The sequence below is a fragment of the Nasonia vitripennis genome, chromosome 1 (assembly GCF_009193385.2).
Source record: "Nasonia vitripennis strain AsymCx chromosome 1, Nvit_psr_1.1, whole genome shotgun sequence".
In the NCBI taxonomy this organism is placed as follows: domain Eukaryota; kingdom Metazoa; phylum Arthropoda; class Insecta; order Hymenoptera; family Pteromalidae; genus Nasonia; species Nasonia vitripennis.
In genome coordinates this window covers 35,631,482-35,648,069 of record NC_045757.1, presented here as the reverse complement: position 1 = coordinate 35,648,069, position 16,588 = coordinate 35,631,482, and the positions used below count along the sequence as shown (strand labels likewise).

The following is a 16,588-nucleotide window of genomic DNA, read 5'->3' as shown; positions in this document are numbered from 1 at the left end:
TTTTGCAAAAACAAACTTTCATTATTTATTCCATTAATAACGACAAAGTTATTGTTTCGAAAAATTTAACAGCTCCGCAAAACGAATCGCGGTCTTTTCACAGATACTATCTCTGTAGAAACCCCAACGCTCACCTTGAACTTATTCGTAAATCGAAGCCTGTCCACCCCACAACGGTGTAGTCCTCGTCTAAGCCGACTATTAACGAGAAAACGTCACGAGGAAAATCACCGCTTGGATCGATATATAAAGCGGAGTAGGTGCTCATTTAGGCACGAGCTCGTTTGAAGTAAATTCATACGGTACCAGTGCGTACAGTCGTCTATTCTCATTATCAGCAAGAAAATTACACGCATTGTATATATACCGAGCTGCTTAAGTACCGTAATGTAATCGTCGACAGGTTCTTTGTTTTATGTATTAGGCCTCGATTCGACCAGAAACATTACGATGGTGTATATAAATTAATTTTTTTATTAATACAACGTTTGTAAGGGAGAACTCATTACATTTTCGTGGTAAAATCTAATAAACTCGCGAGTAATAGCGATTACACACTACACAGTCTATAAGCTTTTTAAACCTCATCTTTTTTGCCTTTTAATTAAAGGATCGTGGAATACTTTTTAATACAAACGATAAGAACGCGAAGTAAACAAAGAAATATGTATTAAATTATTAACTCGAACGCAGACTACTAAGCGCTCCAACTTTCGATATATAGCATCATTTTTCAAGCAACAATGAAAGTCTACAACACACATGTACGAAAAGTAGGACAGCCCTGAAATCCAGCCGACCTAATTTGGTCGCACCCTTAATGGGTATATATGTAGACACATCGCGGCTAATCGTTCGATTTCCGCATGTGTTTTCGCTTTCGTCGGAGGTCGCTCCCGATTTTCCCTTCCTCTCCCGAGCCGTAAACAATATACGACTCTGACAATCCGTTACGTATAAAAAAGTTTGTCCCAAAGCATCGAGACAGAGAGAGAAGCGCTATTATCTCTCAATCAATCCGGCTCGTTACTCGCGTTTGTCTCCGCGAGTATACACTCGTTATGTGCTCCCCTCGTGAGCTCCTCTTCTCCCCTTTTTCGTATAGGTATTCCGGCTTCTTTTCTCTCGACGACCACGGCGATTACGTCTGCTGCTCCGTTTTTAGGTCGACAACTATACTACGAATGTTTTAGCAATGTTTTTTTAATATCTTTGATCAATGGCCAGGAAATTCCATCCTTCGAACACTGGCTCAATATATCTATGGTTTCGGTGATGACTCGCTTGCAGTGCGTTGGCGTGTAATGCTTGAAGAGAATCGCCAAGAAACTGTAGGACAAGTTGTGCTTCAATTTCATAAATGTCATGATCACTCGTTCTCTCGTGTTCAATCTCATGTTGGGATGCTCGAATTTTTCGCCGCAGATTTCCTTTATTCGTTGCACGATGGCGCTCAAAGCGTCGAACGACTCGATGCCGGTTGAGATGTGTAGCTCTTGGTCGCTCTTTATACAGTGTATCACGTTGAATAAGATACAGTCGGTCTTCACTTGCACTTCCGCGTCTTTGACCGGAGGCTCAGGCCCGGAATTCTTGGTTTTCCGGATAAACTCTTCGTAAGGAAATTGCGAGCTGACGAGCTTCGCTTGCATTTCGACATCTTTGACCGAAGGTTTCGGGCTTTCGTTCGCTTGCACTTCTGCGTCTTTGAAAAAAGGCTCCTCGAGTATTTCTTGCTTGATGTCAGTCGATTGAAAATTAGCAAACTCCGGAGTGCTTTCGAAATCCACATTTTCCACTTTGACATTCACGAAAAGGATTTCTTCGTTGGGCTTCTTACTGACTCCTGGACTTTCATTGTTACCTCTCTTTACATCGACCCCGGGTAAATTGCACGAAGGCACTGCGATCTTCTTCAATATCCTCTTTTGCGCTTGGATGTCTACAATAAAAACAATCAAAACTTTGTAACCTCACTTATTCTTACAATCAAACTATTGCTACAGCTTACCCGGGAAGAAGTAGTCGCTCTTTAAAAAGTGCAGCGAGCAAACTTTCGTTTTTGGAGTGACGTGATCGACTTCCAATAAATTTTTCCACACCAGAAATCTATCTATCTTCTGGTCATCTACCTTGACGAAACATTGCCCCGGTCTCGGGAACTTGTGAAAGCAAATGGTAGCATCCTTGTGTGATTTACTGCCGCAGCCTCTCACTGCACAAGATAGGTATTTCGTTGATATCGGACGCGGTGCGAATCGTGCGACCTCCATAATTAAAAATCACTGAAATCTACTCGCGACTGTCCGCCTATATAGGCGAGTACACTAAAAGTAATTTGAGCAATGATAAATAAATATGAAGGTATGGAGCAATTTGCCGGCTCACCACCAGGTGTCGCACGATCAATGTCGATGTGCTACTCTTCCACTCTCTCCATGATGGGATTTGAGAGTAGGGGAGGAATGGTCGGATCAATGGGGAGACGAGGGGACAAGTCGGCACCAATCAGCTGCGCGCATTCGGGCTTGAGCTGCCTCTGATGCGCGCTCTTTACGAAGGGGAGGTTGTGCTGGATTTCCACTATTTCGGAGATGCTGGAAATGGCACGAATTCGCGTACGAATGAAGCGGTATCGAAAAAAAGCATAACGCTATGAATGCAAACTTGATGTCATCAAGTACTGAGTCCATGTTATCTATTTTCCGCTTATAGTTCAGAAACATTAGACACGTTAAAAGTGCACGTTATCAATTAAAATATTAAAAAACTCAAGCATACTAACGCTTCCTCAAACAATCCCGCGCGAAGGCTTCATTCACCACCCGAAAAATCCAAAATATTTCAATAAGCGTCGGCATCCAAAGCCCGGCGCGATAAAACGGAGCATCAACAAGTGGAAAAACGGCAGAAAAAAGCACACACACACACGGACGGACCGACGGCCGCACAAGCTCGCCCCTCCGCGAGTCGCGCACACAAGCGCGAACGGCAAACCGTCGCGAAATCTCCTCTCTCTCTCTCTCTCACTCAGGAATTCGAGGCACGCGTGGTGTATATAGGGCCCCGCGCCGCGGAGCGAGACAGAATCACCGCGCACACTGATACACACACGTCCCTCTCTCTCTATATATATATATATATATATAAGTATAATATAACGTGATCACCGCGAGTCGCGACGGCAGCGCGACGCTCGCGCCAACAAGTCAGCTCAGTACTCCTCCGGAATTCGTCCGCGACGGTGCACTGAGCTGAGCGTCGGTTTGCGCGGCATCAGTTCTCTGTACGAAAGAAAAAAGAACAAGAAGCACGCAGTGAGTCCTTCTCGCGTGCGTGTGTGTGCGTGTGCGCGTGTGATCCTGACTGGAGAATTCGCGATCTATAGTACCTATAAGACGAAAGTGCTTTGCGGACCTTGCAGATATTACAGTTTATTAATACACGTTACATTGTTGTTGTTGTATGCGAAAGCAACTCTCGGTTCCTGCGCGAGTATAGGCACCTATAGCCACTACTAAAGATATATACATACGTGCCTTTATGGAGGGACCTGAGGCTACCGTCGCAGCTACTCGGCGCATCGATTGAAGCAGAGGTGCTTGCCTACCTACGGCCATAATTCCCGAACCGCACACGCACACACCCACGACACTTCGCTTACGTTTACTTAGATATATGCGCATATACGGTATACCTGCCGCTCCGTCCATACATAACGAACGCTGTGCTCTACTGCTACCACCCGGCCTCAGAGTGTGACAGACATTACACCCGCGCCGCCGTGTCTATGGGTAAGTGCAGTCGGCTTATCTAATATCTCTTCTCTTTAATATGTTTGAACCATAAGGCGGAAGATTGCAGTGTATAAGGGAGAGAGAGGGAAAAATCGCGTGCGTCATGCCGGCGCGCCGCCATATTAAGGAACACGTAGCGAGAAAGAGAGAGAAAGACGCGTAAGGCCCCGGTGTGTGTGTGTGTGTACGCGTACAGTATCCGCATACTCGAGCTCGTTTGGTTCGCTATACGAAATTTCGGCGAAGCGAGTTTTTCGAGGTTTGCAAGTGGGGAGAGGTACGGCCGTGTATGTACACAAAGGTCTGCGATGTGCGAAGAGGCACAGCTTCGTACTTATAACCTCAAAGAGTCCGCGAGTTTGTTGCTACACGGCTTTCTTTGAACAGTGGCTTTCGGCCCGACGAGATCTCAGAGATTTCAGAAAGCTGCTTCGCCCGAGTTCCAGCCGTGTAGAGTGGAAATCGGAGCAGAGTGTGTGTGTGTGTGTGTGTGTGTGCACATATAGGTAGTGCGGCGAACGATTATTAAACAAATCAGTGCGTTATCGGAAAGTGGAGCAGGAGCGTATGTATGGCAATACATTTCCCTTTCAAATAAAGCCGATAGCAGAGCACTATTACACGGAACATCTATCACCGTCTCCGCTCGCGACAAATCATCCGAACGCGCAAGATATCATACCTTTTGACAGATCGATAAGACTACCTACAGTGTCTGAAATACACACCGGTCATACTCGCACTCATCAATACCAAAAATCCAAACAGCCACGTTGAAGGAACGTTAATTAAAAAAAAAAGCTCGCTACATTTTTCCCTTCTCTCCTTCGGAGCGCCTGTATAGGTATAACGGAACCGTAGAGCGCGCTTTCGGCATGCCCATAGGCATGCCATGTCGGCCATAACCTCAAAAGGGAGCGAATATCTTGCAGAATACTATACATATATATGCATCGCGAAAAGGGACTCGCGTGCATTTTCGGATAAAATCCACAAGACGGCCTCAGTGCAGCTGTACTGTAACGCAACGACAAAACGCGCTTATCGATCTCCTCGACTTTGTGCACACCTTCGTGACTGCATAGGCTCGCGCGCGAGTAGCCACTTTGGCCTGGAAAGGATTTTTCACCGTTGCTTTGTGAGACTGCAGTGTATATAGGTATATATAACCAAGTCGTCGCGACGAGAGGCTTTTTTCTCTTTCTCCGGGCGTGGGCTTGGGCGTGGGTGGATTATTGTAAAACCGCGAGTGTATGTACTATGTAGTGGTTTTTCGATGTCAGCAGCGCAGAGCGGCGGATGAAAGTTATGCTTCGGGATGTACCGGGAGGGCTCGTTAGCGCGGGTTGGCGGTGAGCTCATTAAACCATTATCTAATAAAGATGCATGAATTGTCGTCTGCGGATGGTTTTATGCAAAGTTTTTAGTCGACGTAGACGAGGGAGTAGAGAGAGAGAGGAAGGAAAAGAAAATAACGAGTTGCTCTCTTCTGCTCCAATAAAGCGCGGTAAAATAAGCTTCTTTACTGCCGTCGCTGAGTGTTTCCTTATCTTATATTCTACATTTTATAGGCGGTTCTTATAGCGGATGGTTAGCTCGTGCTGGAAACTCGCTCCTAATTCACATTACTCTTTCGCGCACACTGATTCGCTCTATTCATTCTCTAATAGACGTATGATCGGAAGTGACTCCAAAACTTTTTATCGAAAATCAAATCCACCTATATCGAGCTTTTCCCTCCCATATCCCTCGCCACACCGGTGAAAGTTCCACCTCGTCGTCGGCGGCATTTTTACACGTCCAGCACTCTACACACGCGCGTCCACCTTCCTGAGTCACGCACACGCCTCGCTCATCTACATACACGCGCTGCTGCGCGTATTTAACACGCATCGCAGCAATGAAAAAGCTCTCCCACGGACATCGCGCGCGCGCGCGCGCATCGAGGCTTTTCCTTGATTCCCGCGTGATTCATTTCTTTTTACGCGCGCACGCGAAGAGAGAATCGCTCGAGTGCTTCGAGCGTTTATCGGACTGCGTGTAGGCATCCGAGAGAGTATGATGGAGGAGTCGTAAGATATATTTTTATTTATTTTTTTTTTACACGCGCACTTCCCTCGATCCTTTGATTTTCGATGCTACTGGCGCGGCTTCTACGCTCGAACGAGTGAGTAATTTTTTCATTCTCTCTTCGTATTCGCGTACGTATAGCGGAGAGGAAAAAATAGACGCATTGTGAAAAAGTGTGCGAGGTGAAACAATTGGAACAGCATTGGAAGCTTGGGTATGTGCAGCGCTCGGCGACGTTATTGAAATATAGGCGAGAGCGCGCGTATGTGTGTGTGTGTGTAGATAGCGGCTAGAGCAGCAGCAGCGGCGGCGGCGGCAGCACATATAGCTCGTAAACATAATCTTAATGGCAGTTATGTAAAGTACGATTGTGTGCGGTTTGCTCCCCGCGAGCACCTGCAGCGGATCGTCACTCCCGCCGAGTCGTCGTCGTGTGTTATGTTGCGCCTATTTTTTCAACTTTGTTATCGTGTCACGGTTGGCTTTTGTTCCGCCGGCGATGTGCCACATCACACACGAGTCTGAACTACTTACTTCTCTTGATCCCTGTGCGAATTTCGTTCCAAATCGAAGCGCCACCTGGTGTCGCGTTTTCGCGGCACGAATCGTCCTTTGATCTCCCAAATCCCCCGTCCACTGTACCATACACGTTAATATTCCGAGAAAAGAAAGGAAGACGTCGTCCTCGTCGAAAGTGAGCGATTGAATCCGTAAATGAGAAGAGAGAGAGAGTAAAAACAACGACTCCCTTTTCCGCGCAAAATGAATTCGTCGAGCTGGGCTTTCTGGAAACGCTACTGTTGTTTTTTTTTCCTCTGTCGAGACCTTGATTCCCTCTCCCGGGAGAGACATACCGCCGCGCGATGGTCTTTTTTTAACTCTCCCTTTCGAGCGGGAATTTCGTCGGCGCGTGTACTTTTTTTGGCAATTAGCGCGAGGAAAAAAATGAATTCGATTAGTCGTGAAAATTCTTCGCGTCGCGAATCTCTTTCGATTCCGCTGGTAAGCGCGCCAACGACGCCTCGTTAAAAAAACAATGTCGCGTTTTTCCGACGAGCTTACGACACACAAACGCACTGTTATCGCTCTACAAATGAGCGACGCGTTTTAAAAGCCATCAATGATCGCGTCGCTCTCTCTCTCTCTCTCTTTATCTTCGTGCGAAAAGGATGAGCGTGTGATAGCGAGAAAAAGTGAAAAAAAAAGAGAGCAACGGCAGGATTATCTCTTTCGACATTCGCAATCACACGCGCGATTTATCGCTGAGGCTTGGGAACGGAAACGTCGCTGCGATGCATATTTTGCAAAAGTGAAAAGTGTAGGGAAAGATGAGTCTTGAGAAGAATTATAAAAGAGCTGCATCGCTTGGGTGAAATTAAAATTGAAATTTATTATCGAAACGCGAGCGAGAACCGGTTGCTCATATTAACGCTGCTGCTGCGGTGAGTATCACGGTCTGGCTGCGAGAAGACCTTCTTTTTTTGACACGTTTCTCTCAAAAGTAAACTCTCTTTTCTGTGTCGAAACTTCTCATTTGCATTCCTGTTATCATTTTTCTTTACATTTGCATGAAACAATGCATTTGAATTTTCCACAATACAACATATAAGCATAACCGAATTCAGAAATCCTTCGCTGCACACAAAATAATCTGCATAAGAATCGCCGCTTCAATCTCGCATCGCCTGAACCAAACGCATGATTCAAGCCTCTGAATAAATTTCATGTATCCATATATCCGCATCCAAAACCAGCTCCGACATATATATTTCTCTATACCAAGAATCGCAATAACGTCAAATCACAAAGCTCGAATTAGAATCAGATCTCCGCGCGCGCTCGAGCGATTTTTCAATATTACACCATCGACTCTCTCTCTCTCTCTCTCTCTCGTATCAGAAAGCAACGTTCTCTCTATAGCCTCTATTTTTAAACCGAAAACTCTCGCGCTTCCTCGAATCTCCGATCCATCATCGTCGAAGAGAGAGCGAAAAAAGGCGCGCCGCGCACTTCTCTTCCCCGAAAGTCAATATAATGCACTTCGCCGCAAAAAAGAGCATCACCGCTTCCGGCCTCCTCGCGCGCAATTAGAGACACAGAGCTGCGCATACAACCGCACAATGAGACTAGCTGCTGCGCTGCATTATATAGTTCCGCGTGTGCGGCGATGAGTCTCGGGTAATTGACGCGAGCTAGTGTGTATAGGTGTGGAGGCAGCAGAGCAAGTGTCATCGCGCGAGCGAGACAGCTTGTGGATTTATGTGTGTGCATGTGTGTGTGTGCAGCAACAGGTCCGCGGGAGTATCGCGCCAATTGTTACGTCACGCCGAGAAGTGAGATGCTACAATTGCACGAGAGACGCCCGAGATGAATGTGTGCACAGAGAGCGTCTTAATGCAGAGGTTGTGTCTTCTCTCGCTGAGTGGGATGTTCTGTGTGTAGGCGGTTGTCGTCGTGTGTGCGTGGGAGGTCTAGAAATTTTGAGCTGTGTGTGTGTGTGTGTGTGTGTGTGTGTGTGCAGAACGTTAGTTTCACTAATTTTAACGATCGATTAATGATTTTTCTCGTTGACTTTTTCCGCGTAGCGAAAAATCTTGTCCGTCGAGCTTAAGGACGATCGTTTTTCTTTTAACTTTTTGCGCGCGACCGTCACTGCCTGATAAGCCGTAAATCATTTGATGAGACAAAAGCGAGAGCAATCGTTAAACTCTCGACGCATCATTGAAGAAGTGGCGCGTCACAATGATACGCTTTCTTTTTTCGTGCCACAGCTGTTTCGAATTGTATATCGTCGCTCATCGTTATATATAGGCGCAAATTAATCTGAAAAGAGAAAACTACGCGGAATCGATTCTCCGAACGGTGCGAAAAATGAAGTTAAGCGTACTCCTGCATTTGAAAAAGAAAAACTTTGTACGACAAGCATTAGATATTAACCGGTATAGATATAAGGCACAGAAGAAAAAAAAACGTCGGTGTCTCCAACTACAAATTAGAGAGACGCTCGCGAGCTGGCGAAGAGAAAAAGAGACGTGTAAGTACTAGTAATAGTCCGAATGCCACCGCTTACCTATCTCTCGACACTTGTGCAGTGTACAAACAATTTTTCCTCTATAGTAACATTATCTAACAAGCTTCTGTCATTCCAGTTCGAAAATCCAATCGCACGCGTATCACGCGAATTTCGCGACGAAAATAAAGAGAAACATAGCTCATACACCCGCTCGTACACGAGCGAAAGATAACGAGAGAGCCGAGTAACGGGTCACCGGTGAAAAGGCGCACACGTGTGCGCCCATACGGATCGGCGCGTGTGTGTCGATAAGGTGCTCGCGTATACATACCTATATCGTATTTTCGGGTGTGTGTGTGTGTATATGCGGCAGGCGCGAAAAACTGGGTCACGCGACGTCGCCGAAGAGAAAAAAGTGCTGCAGTTGCGGCTCGTTTGCTTGCGTGCGTACATACACACGGGCGCGCGCGAGTGGATGAAAAAATAAATGTGTGTGGAGGAGAGAGAGAGATGGATCGGGGAAATGGAATGTGATTATATTTTTGTCGGGCGCGAGTGTTATTCGAAGGGAGAAATGGGTATTGTATTTGTATACAGTAATGCGTGTGCAGCAGGAGTAACAGGTGTGATTTAAATTTATTATATTGTTCGCGTGCGCGCGGCTGACGTCACGTCGGTATCGTGTTCCAGTGCAGCGCGACATTAATGGCATTACATCATGTGTGACACACGGTCTCTCTCTCTCTCTCTCTCTCTCTCTCTGCTCTCGGGTGTCTTTGAATTTCTGCGCTACTTTCCATTTTCATAACAGGCCGAATTAATTTCATTATCGCTCTCCAGAATTTTGCACTTAAGTGAGTCGCAAATAAAGAAACAAAATATAACTTACTTCATACATCCCAAAAATTAAACTATACCAATCAATTTTACAAAAAAATAAAAAGAACTCGTCTCAACGCAGCCGCACATCCTCGCGCACCATAGCATAACTCACTCCCACATCTAAATCAAGCGCACAACGACTCGCCGCATAGAAATTCCAGAGCGATGCATCCGCTGCTGCCTCGGCGCTGCCTCTTGTGCATCGCGAAAAAGAATCGCCCGCAAGAGGCAAAGAAGGCGAGTTATGCGGCTCGTTCCCGTATTATCATTCCCTCCGCTTAATGCGCTCCTGCTGTGTGCCCGACGTCTACTATGCAGCCGCATATATAGTGCAGTACGTGCGAACGTGCGTTTTAACGGATTTCGCGGCGACGATTCTTTTCTTCGCTGAGAATTTCTTTTTTTTTGGATCGGGAAGTTTGTATTGTTATGTTGTCGGAGAGAAAATTAGTAGATCCGATGCGCCGATGAGTTTGTTGATGCGGTCGGGTATCTAATTGTGTTACGAACGTTTCGTTAATATTCAATCCTGATTTTGAATTGTAGTCGGTGTTTTTAATTTGTATTTTAAAAATTCAGTGAAATATAATTATAATATCATCATCACGAGGTATAATAATGTCGTCGTAAAAAGCAGGGAAAACAGTGCAATCCCCCGGATCCATAAACTTTTCGCGCAGCCCGTCAATTATTCGAGAGCGTGTAATTTGAGGAAACGCGCAGCCACCGCAATAATCATGAATTTTCGATGTCTCGACGCGAGAGCACGAGCTTTTTAAAACTTCATACGGACGAAACGTTTTCCTCTTCATTCGACGCCCCCTATATGTCGCCTTTAAAAATTCACGTTTGGATCTCGCGATAAACGTCTCTATATAAAAAAGGCAAGAGCTGTTTTTTTTTAAATAGGCTCGTGAGCGTTGTGTCACGTGACGCTCGCACTAATTACTTATTGATTTACGTCATGATGATATTGATTACGTTGTCTATGGCGCGTGTAACGTGTGTTCATTGACTTTTCGCGTTTTTCTCTTGAAGGGCTTGTTTTTGTTTTCTCGCTGCGCGAACTTTACTGGATTGATTTTTTTATAGTAAACGTGTGGGAACTGGGTTACTGGGTCGATTCATGCGTTGTTTATAAAATTCGCTATGTACTTGCTATATAGAAGCCTTTCAATAAAATATAGCTCTTATCTACAACCAAAGTAGAGCACGTTAAATCATCAAATTTGACATACGCTAAACACAATACTCGTGCATCGCAGCAACAGCGAAACGTTATAGGACCTGCCGCAGTAACTTTGCGCCTCCAAGTTATTTGGGTCGGCAGTATATAGAGTAATTCTGCAACAGCAGATGTTATAAACGACGAAACGTCGTTGAAAAGTTGTACAGATTTATCTTATCGTGTATGTACCCCCGGGACTACGTACGTATAGGAATAAGTTTTAATTACAATTCGAATTTGAGCGTGGGCTTTCAACTTTCACGTCTATCGCGTGAATGTGGAGTACTTTCGGTGCGAGTTGGGTATCCGCGATGGTTATCTTTTACTGGAAGTTTGCTGATTTCAATCGCAATCGAAGTGATAGCGGAAAAGTCGATAAAATCGTTTGTGCGAATTTCACGAAAATTGTTTTGTTTGTTAAGTTATACACGGCAGCCCATGATAAACCTTGAAAAAATGCACTAAAGACTACTTAAACAAAACAAAACAAAAAAAAACTCCTAACCGAAACCGGGCGGCGCATCAGTACACGGAACAAGAATTTTTCAGTAAAAATTACCGGAATAGCACGGTAATCGTGGGCCACCGTGTCTTTCTGAAAGTTTTATCTGACCCAAGATATTATTTATCTTGCTCCCCGTAAATTTTACTGATCCGGCACTGTAAATTTTTTGATATCGAAAATTTTTACTCTGCTGCAAAGGAAATCCATGCGTGGCCATGTGCGTCATCTGCTTCCATAACCTCCAAATCTAACCCTGATGTACGCTCGTTGAATCCAACGAATTTCTTGGTTCAAAGTGTGTCATATACAAATAACCCTTTATATATCAATAATACGACGTTAATAATGCGACACGAACATGTATACAACAAAATATCATAATATAGAGGCTATGGAGAAAAATAAAAAAGTACCGAAAATTTTACTGTGCCGATGCAGTTAAAGTGCTCTAGATAGCGGGGCGTCCCTGCGTTACTGTGCTAGCACGGTTATTTTGATCCTTAATTTCTATGTAATTTTTATTGAAAAATTCTTTCCGCGTATACGTACAGTCGCGTGCGGAATTAAAAATCCGAAAATTTCCTCTCTTATTCTCTCGTCGTCAAAAAAAAAAAAAAAAAAAAAAAAAAAGAGCAGAATAAAGCACGCACTCTAAATATAACGACGCCCTCGTACACGCGCTCCTTTAAAACTTTTATTTTCACATCGCTGCAGTCTCTATACACTCGTGCACTGCATCGGGCTGCTGCTGCTCTGCAGCGCCTCGTTGTTTTACGATGGGGTTCTCGCCAATGTCAAGGGGCGTTTCGCGCGAGTAGGTGTTCGTTTTCAGAGAATAATGCACGTGCTTCTGATTTATTTCAGGAGGCAAAAAACGTCCCTCTCTATCTCTCTCTCTCTCTCTCTTGCATTGAATAATTCAGGATGCTCGTGTAACGTGACGCAATTTTTGCCTGCTTCTGAAAAGAAGACGAATATACAAGCGAAGTTCTGTCTTCGAAGTCATAAGTAACAAAGAGCGAGAGATTTACTCCGGAGAAAATTAAGCCTCGAGGGTCGCGCGCGCCTTGCTATTCTCGGAGTCCGATATAAATTTTCGAAACGTTCGCGTCAAAGTCCGTAGACTTATACACAGACGTATACTCGCAGGCTTACGTATGAAAACGAATGCGTGTATAGTTGTCCTCTCTGGTAATTGGAAAAAATTGCATTTTCTGTTGCAGGTTTCCGATAGGAGAGAGAGAGAATATCACCTTAAGAGTACAAACTTGCTGTTAGAGGAGAGATCGGTTTGGCCGAAGCTGGACCGAAGAATCGCGTATACGTAGCGTTTACCCACCAGTGTTTCCATGACAGGCAGCCTTATGAGGACCTCGCAAAAGAAATCCTTTTACGTTAAGTGAGTAAATATTATATTCTTTGGAAAATTAAGTTTCGTTACGCAGTCATTGGGTTGGCGGCGATGTGCAAAGAGAGAGATAATAGGGGAAGCTACTATACGCACTGTCATATATTGTCTCGTATAACCTTCGTCGAGGTAAATCGTGAGAACGACTATAAATTCGTGCTTGGCTTCTCACGCTCCTGCGCATTGTCGGGTCGAAAAAAAATCAGTGCAGCCATATAGCGGTGTATTATATGTGCAGCAGCCGCGAGCTCTCTCTCTCTCTCTCTCTCTCTCTCTCTCTCTCTCTCTCTCGATCTCGAGTCATGCGAAGCATTAACTGACTGCTGTAAATTTTATACAAAAGCTCGAGATGTTGCATTAACACCGTTGTTGTTTTGAGACATTTCAGCGAAAAAAAAAAAATATTCTCATTAAAACCTATAATATGTCGGAATATAAAGGTAGACGCCCCGACACCTCTCGATTCTCCGCTCCCATTCATTCGAGTCATACTTACTGGTGTACGTACCAGTTCACAGCAGGATCAAACGCGTTTAGCGAAAAACCGTTGCACATTTCAGCTACTCTCGATCGAATTAAAAATCCATCAAAGTCAATTGCTGTAGCGTCAACGCTTTTCTTTTCTCAGGACACTGTTCCACTACGATCCCAACAAGGATGACGGTTTGCCGTCGCACGGTCTGGCCTTCGGCTACGGGGAGATCCTACACGTGACCAATGCCTCGGACGACGAGTGGTGGCAAGCCCGGAAAGTGACGGCTCTCGGCGAACAGGAGTCTCTCGGCATCATACCCTCGCGAAAGCGATGGGAGCGCAAACAACGCGCCCGGGACCGTCAGGTCAAGTTCCAGGGACACATGCCCGTCATCGACGACAAGGTGCTTGTACAAAAATCGCAAAACCGTTGCACACTTTTCACCTCAGTCCGGGAAACATTGAAAAAGAGAGATCCGCACGATACGTATTCCCTTTGATGTATACACACACACACACACGCCATGAGCGTTTGCTTGTCGAGAAAACAGCGAGATTTTATTTTTAATTCCTCCACGCACAACGCTCTCGCGTTTCATTTTCTGTCTCTCTTTGCTCATAAACATCGCCATGTTCCAGCAATCGACGCTCGAGAGGAAAAAGAAGAATTTCTCGTTCAGTAGAAATCTGCCGTTCTCCAAGCACAAAGACGGGAAGTCCGAGGAGAGTTCCGCGCAGGAGCGTGAGTATTGTTAAATTACAAAAAACATACCGACTTCTTCTGTTCTTGCCGCCGACGTTTGCTGTAGAGAGAAAAAAGTTTTCTTTTATGTGGGATATCGCGGCGCCTTTGCTCCGAGGGACGGATCGGAACTTTTCTATTCGATAAACTTCGCGATCCGTGTGAAAATTCTTTCCATTCGGTAAACTGGAAGCGTCTCACGACGCCTATGAATGAGTTAAATATTTTTACAATATCCATGCCACCAGAGGTCACGAACGAGAGCAAGAACAAAAGCGCCGACGGCGAGGAGAACGTCCTGACCTACGAGGCTGTGCAACGAGTATCGATTCAGTACACCCGGCCTATCATAATCGTCGGTCCACTGAAAGATCGCATCAACGAGGACCTCATCTCGGAGTTTCCGGACAAATTCGACAGCTGCATACCACGTTAGTAGACGCATACATGCTCGTAGCTTCGCGACGACGATTCGTCGGGAAATTGGGACGGAATCTAGAATTGAAATCGCTGGGTCGCAAATGGGATTATTGGAAAAATCGCATATAAATACATTGAGCGGGTGTAATATCTGCAGTGGGATGCACTAATGCGCTACTTTTTCTGTCGTGGCAATCGATGAGGCGTTAATCGCGTTAAATTATTTATGCTGGTAAGCGATCTAACGCGTGTGTGCCTTTTAATTTTTTACACGCGGAACATAAATAAAAGCGTTGACCGACATTCATTCGTATATTAGGTCTACCGCCTGGTCAATAAGATTGAATAGCTCTGCATAATCATACGCGTTAAGCGTAATTTATTTTTAAATTTAAATTGACGGTTGAATATGTGCGCAGATACGACGAGGAGTAAAAGAGAATACGAGGTGGACGGACGGGATTATCACTTTGTTGCATCGAGGGAGCAAATGGAAATAGACATACAAAACAATCTATTTATTGAAGCTGGCCAGTATAACGACAACATTTACGGTACGGCAATTGCGTCGGTTCGAGAGGTCGCGGAGAAGGTACTTAATTGCCATATTCAAACAGATTGAGCGATGCATTTGTTCGTGAAATAACTAAATAATTATTTTTGATTGTTCAGGGAAAACATTGCATTCTCGACGTCAGTGGAAATGCCATTAAAAGATTGCAAGTCGCGCAGCTGTACCCAATCACAATCTACATCAAACCGAAGTCGGTCGAATCCATTATGTAAGGCATACTTTTATCAAATATTGATTCGCATGCTTGATTTTAGCTTTACAGTGAATAATAATTTTTTTTTTTCGATATCACAGGGAGATGAATAAAAGGATGACAGAGGATCAGGCGAAAAAAGTATTCGACAGAGCGGTAAAAGTAGAGCAAGAATTCGGCGAATATTTCACTGGTATGTCCTTAATTTCTCGCTTTTCGAGTTTACATTTATCTCGGAAATTTCTTTGGTATTAAAAAGTAAATGTCGTAATTTCAGCTGTTGTGCAAGGCGACACACCAGAAGACATTTACGCGATGGTGAAGAAAGTCATAGCCGAGCAGTCGGGGCCTAACATTTGGGTGCCGTGTCGAGAGCAGCAGTTGTGACCTCCTCTGTCCCCATTCAATTCCCTCACTAAATAAAAAAAAAAATCCATTTCTTGTGCCTTTAAATAATATTAGATCTGAAAAGAAAAACTACGTGGTTGAGTGTTTCCACTATATTTGTCTCTCTTTATCTTTCTTTGCATTTCTCTTTCTATTCTCAGAAGAAGTACAAGTTTTTTGCCTAAAGTCTCTCGTTAAAAATGACCAATAACTGCGTTCTTGTTGCATTCTTGTGCCAAATGCGCTTTCACGAACGCCTCTCATACAAGTACCAGTATTGACAACGACCCTCTAGGATTTTGTCGACAAACAGAAAAAAAGTTTATTACAAAAAAATAGTATATAATAGCACTTGTTTACTAGCTCTGATGATGTATTATGATTTCTATCTTATTATATGTTTAAATTTTGGTACAAACTTAAATCTTTCTTTTTTTATATACAAAGAAGTACAGTATACATAAACTGATTTTTCCGCCTATGCATTTAAAAAAATATTAATTTACTTTGTAAATAGCTATTTAATGTTAGCTCTAAGTCAGAAAAGATATCTGTAAATAATTAATACTTGTAAATTGTAAATAAATAGTTTGTAAAGACATAGATCTATTATCTTCTTTGTTGGTGCAAATGTATATTTATTTTCGAGCATCACTAGAATAGCATCTGAATAAATTCAATAAATGTACTTTATTATAATTAACACCTTATAGTTTTCTTTAAAAATTAACCTTTGGCGCAGCTAATTTCTCGCATACTAATATACTTTCAATTGTTTAAGAAGATTGTACATTTACAAGTTATTCACTTTTTATATTATAATATAAATTACTTGTCAGAGTTTTCTTTTCTATGTTTGTCATAGCGCTGTATATTGTATTCAAAATATTTACTG

General features: G+C 43.9%; 2 protein-coding genes across 3 annotated transcripts; one reads left to right on the top strand and one right to left on the bottom strand.

The window, feature by feature from the left end:
- On the bottom strand, positions 1-2,413 carry LOC107980515. Its single transcript, XM_031921347.2, has 2 exons — positions 2,012-2,413; positions 1-1,942 (listed from the first exon to the last, which is right to left on the bottom strand). The coding sequence occupies exons 1-2, from the start codon at positions 2,271-2,273 to the stop codon at positions 1,179-1,181; spliced, it is 1,026 nt and encodes a 341-aa protein (XP_031777207.1). The 5' UTR covers positions 2,274-2,413; the 3' UTR covers positions 1-1,178.
- A 765-nt stretch (positions 2,414-3,178) lies between these two features.
- LOC100123718 (disks large 1 tumor suppressor protein) lies at positions 3,179-16,396 on the top strand. 2 transcript variants are annotated; one of them, XM_001607363.6, is made up of 9 exons: positions 3,179-3,794; positions 12,719-12,894; positions 13,532-13,781; positions 14,017-14,119; positions 14,368-14,550; positions 14,959-15,131; positions 15,212-15,321; positions 15,408-15,499; positions 15,584-16,396. In XM_001607363.6, exons 2-9 carry the CDS (start codon positions 12,845-12,847, stop codon positions 15,691-15,693), a joined length of 1,071 nt encoding a protein of 356 aa, XP_001607413.1. In that variant the 5' UTR covers positions 3,179-3,794; positions 12,719-12,844; the 3' UTR covers positions 15,694-16,396. The 2 variants fall into 2 exon arrangements, with proteins under 2 accessions (XP_001607413.1, XP_032451642.1); XM_032595751.1 differs by lacking the exon at positions 3,179-3,794 and adding an exon at positions 8,239-8,901.
- Positions 16,397-16,588: the final 192 nt, after the last annotated feature.